We start from the raw sequence: 3,936 nt of genomic DNA on the forward strand, positions 1-3,936 counted from the left end.
ATGGATACAGAGGGGGGCCTATCGTCACCGTTGCAGGCACAGACTTCACCGTTGAAGTATGTCCAAGAACTAGCAATCAGTGGAGAAGAACCACCACAGAAATTTATCCATAAAGATGTTAATGTTAAGGGTCAGCAGGTAAGTACAGATGATTCTCTATCAGTTCCCATAATTGACGTTAGTCGTTTAACGACTACTGCATCCATCGAAGAGAAAGAAGAAGAGATGGAGAAGCTAAAATCTGCTTTGAATTCATGGGGCATGTTTCTGGTATGGTTTTTTGTGCTATGTCCTACTGCTATAACTCACTAAATTTGTTGGATATTTTTAATGTGTTAAAGTCTTCTTTGGGTAATGGATTTTCAGGCAATAGGGCATGGTGTTCCGCAAAATTTACTGGATGGTATGTATAATGTTTCCAAGCAGTTCTTTGATCTTCCGGTAGAGGAGAAGCAAAGGTACGCGTCTTCTAAAGGCGATGAGGTATTCGACTTGGAGGGATTTGATAGTGAATCCATGAAAGCAAATGTTGATGAACAGCAGGTTCTCGATTGGTGTGACAATCTAAACCTCATAATCGAACCAGTAGAAGAGCGAAAGCTCCGGTACTGGCCTGGTGATGATTCTCCATTGCATTTCAGGTACTAACAACCAACAAAATGAAATATAAGTTTTGTGGTTTCCAACTGTAATCATTAGTGATTGCGTGTGCTGATATGCAGGAGTACATTGGATGAATATAGCGTTAAGGCGAGATCAGTATCGAAGATCATTTTAAAGGCAATGGCCAAATCACTAGGATTAGAAGAAAATGACTTCGTCAACCAGCTGGGTGATCGGCAATTCGTGTATACATCGTTTAATTTTTATCCTCCTTGTTCTAGACCAGATCTTGTTTACGGCTTAAAACCTCATACAGATGGAGGAGCAATAACTGTTCTTCTGCAAGACCCTCAAGTAGAAGGTCTTCAAGTTCATAAAAATGATCAATGGGTTAGTGTTCCATGCATGCCTGGAGCTCTGGTTGTTAATATTGGGGATCAGTTGCATATAATGAGTAATGGAATATTCAAGAGCCCACTACACAGGGCAGTAACAAATACAGAACGGAGGAGAATTTCTTTGGGTATGTTTTTCTTTCCACACGTCGATCAAGAAATCGAACCTGTCGCTGCGTTGATCGACGAGATTAATCCTAGAAAGTATAGGAAGGTGAAGGTGAAAGATTTTGTTGAAGCTTTCCACCAAAAATATTTGCTAGGAGAACGAGTGTACGACTGGGCCAGCGTCTAATTCGATCTTCTACCACTTCTTATTCCATGAGGATGGTATTAAAGTTCCTGTTTTGGAACGTTGACTCTGAACTTCTTTTTATTTCCGATTGTGTTTGTCTGTTTGTTTGTTTTTCCGATTGTGTTTTTTTTTTTTTTATAACATTTCCATTCTATGTATTTTATCATCCGTAAATAATTGTGCGTTTTACTGTTTGTTATAGCTGATTTTAAATATGCAACTGATTTTATGAAATGACAAAAGCCATAAGTGAAAACTAAAATCACAATTACATAACAAAAGCTTGTGGTTCTCGAAATCCCTCGCAGTTCAAGGTTTAACATGCGACACGTCACCTTGATTTAAGGTTCAACCTCTATCATGATTCAAGGTTAATTAAGGAACCGCCAAATGGTTTCGCGCACAAAATTGTAGAACCATTAAGTTTTAAAAAAATAATCTGATGGTTAGAATCACTCATTGGTTGGGTGCAAATAGTATAACCATTAAATTTGGACTTCTGAAATAAAATCTAACGACTTAGATTTTTTGTGCCAAAACTAATGTCTGGAAAGCCAAACCATTTGGCATCTCAAAGTTGATTGCATAATGCACTCAAGCTCACTATTTTTAGTCATATTTTTGGCTCTGAACCTTGAATCTGGAAGGTCCATTAGAGAAAGTCCAACTATAGTCAAAAGTGTGGATTCAACGTTGCGTTCAAGGGATTACTAGCTTGAATGTAATCTAGAATCAACTCAGTGGCGCCAAATGGTCTGGCACTCTAGAAATTTATTTTTGCTACATGTCATAGCATGCTCGGTTGAACTCGCCAAGCGTTATTATGTCAAGGTTGGTTATCATATTTTAGTATCAGAACTCAAAGTCAGGTGATTAGATTAGTAAAGTAGTCAACTTCGTTAGATTAGATTGGAAGTCTAAAAATGTTGAGACATACAAGTAGTATTATGAAGACCTGAAGAATCTGAAGACGTATCGACATCAATGAAGACACCATCCTTCTACTTGAGGTTAGTAATATAAGACTTGACTTGTTTTCATTTCTGCATACATAAATTTCAAGTTGTTTAGATTGAAAAAATAACATCCGAAGTTATATATATTAGAAACTTGATCATCTTATTTATGATCAAAGTGTCAAGGAAGAATACACATGTTGTTTTACAACTGTGATATATTGTATTACAAAGTATAACACTTATCTGTTGAACTTCGTAATTGCGGCGTAGACATGATCTTTGTAACTTGCTACTAGATTATGTAATGAACTTAGGACTGATTTCATGCCTAGATTACTATGTCTGATTACATGAGTTTAAGGAAGTATACTTATGAACTTGTTTCGTAGTTGAAAGTAATCAACGGATTAATGGTCTGGTTCCTATTGGGTATCTATGGTAGGACCGATCCCTATGCTTTGGGGATCTCTAGCAGAAGTGATCGTTATTGGGAATATTTAGCAGCACCAATCCTCACCTACTGGGATCTCTAGCAGAACCGATCCCCACAACAAAACAAATTTCTGAACTCACGTATACTTTAGGGTTTGTGTGATTTTGGAAGTTGGGTTCGCAAAATAGGAAAGTTGAAAATGTTGACATTGAGAGTACTTTTAACATGTGCATAAATCTTTTTTTTTTGTTCAAAGATATTCCTTGATACTCAAGGTGAGATCCGAAACCGAAATGTTTGAGAATCTTCTTTAAGATTTTCGAATGTATATGTGTTATTTTTCCAGCAAGTAAAATATATCACTGTAAGATATATTAGTTAAGTATCTTGTATGCTAGCTAATATTGAGTAATAATCTAAGAGGGTTTCTGGTATGATAGCTGGATATTTGTTGGAATTAGACAAAACCAAAAAATAGGTTTTTAGTGCATATATATCTTGAGAATATTTTAGGCTCTGGAAATTATTTGGTGTCCATATTACCTTGATCTATAAATAAAGAAGTTTGTTCATCTTAAAACTGAATCTTTAGGCAGGCAGTTCATCTTGTAGTCACTACTGGAAGCCGACTAAAGTATCACTTGTAACACTTGAATATTCCTATCAAGAGGGGTAATATAATTAGGTGATATCTCTTATGTACGAGTTGTTTAAAGACTTATTTAGGATCAAGAAGCGTCTACAAGTATTGTTGGTGGGAAACAAGAATCATATTGTTATTTTAGTTTTCTTTGATTATTAGTTGATTATGAACAAACGAGTTATTATCTTCTAGACAAGTTCTTGTTTATTCCATGGTCCTTCTCTTCTGATATAAGTCCATTCAAGACTTTAAAGATTTGACCACTACAGATCTAAATGATTCTAGATCTGTAAGATAGATCTTCTTATTTGCCATTGTTAACGTCCTTTCTGTGTGACAATTCAATAAAGGAATCAAGTTATTTTGTAGGTTGTTACTTTGAAGATCAAATCGAAGACTGAAGACTTTATTTTTTTTTATTTTGATCTCGGTGTGTTCTTTACTTTATTTCCTCATTATAATTGTCTTATTTTAATTAAAGTATTTTCACTTGTACTTTTAATTTAATACTTGGGTTTTGATCTTAATAGTTAGGTTCGGTTTCAATACCTATTTTATAAATCTAGTGTTAAGTAATCTCCTTGACAATACTTGTCTGAATTAGATTA

General features: G+C 35.2%; 1 protein-coding gene across 1 annotated transcript; it reads left to right on the forward strand.

Annotated features, from left to right (window-relative positions):
- Positions 1-1,404, forward strand: LOC113343879 (codeine O-demethylase-like). The gene is made up of 3 exons (XM_026587978.1): positions 1-270; positions 367-641; positions 723-1,404. The coding sequence occupies exons 1-3, from the start codon at positions 1-3 to the stop codon at positions 1,291-1,293; spliced, it is 1,116 nt and encodes a 371-aa protein (XP_026443763.1). The 3' UTR covers positions 1,294-1,404.
- Positions 1,405-3,936: the final 2,532 nt, after the last annotated feature.

This window comes from Papaver somniferum, unplaced genomic scaffold, assembly GCF_003573695.1.
Source record: "Papaver somniferum cultivar HN1 unplaced genomic scaffold, ASM357369v1 unplaced-scaffold_7, whole genome shotgun sequence".
NCBI classification, from domain to species: domain Eukaryota; kingdom Viridiplantae; phylum Streptophyta; class Magnoliopsida; order Ranunculales; family Papaveraceae; genus Papaver; species Papaver somniferum.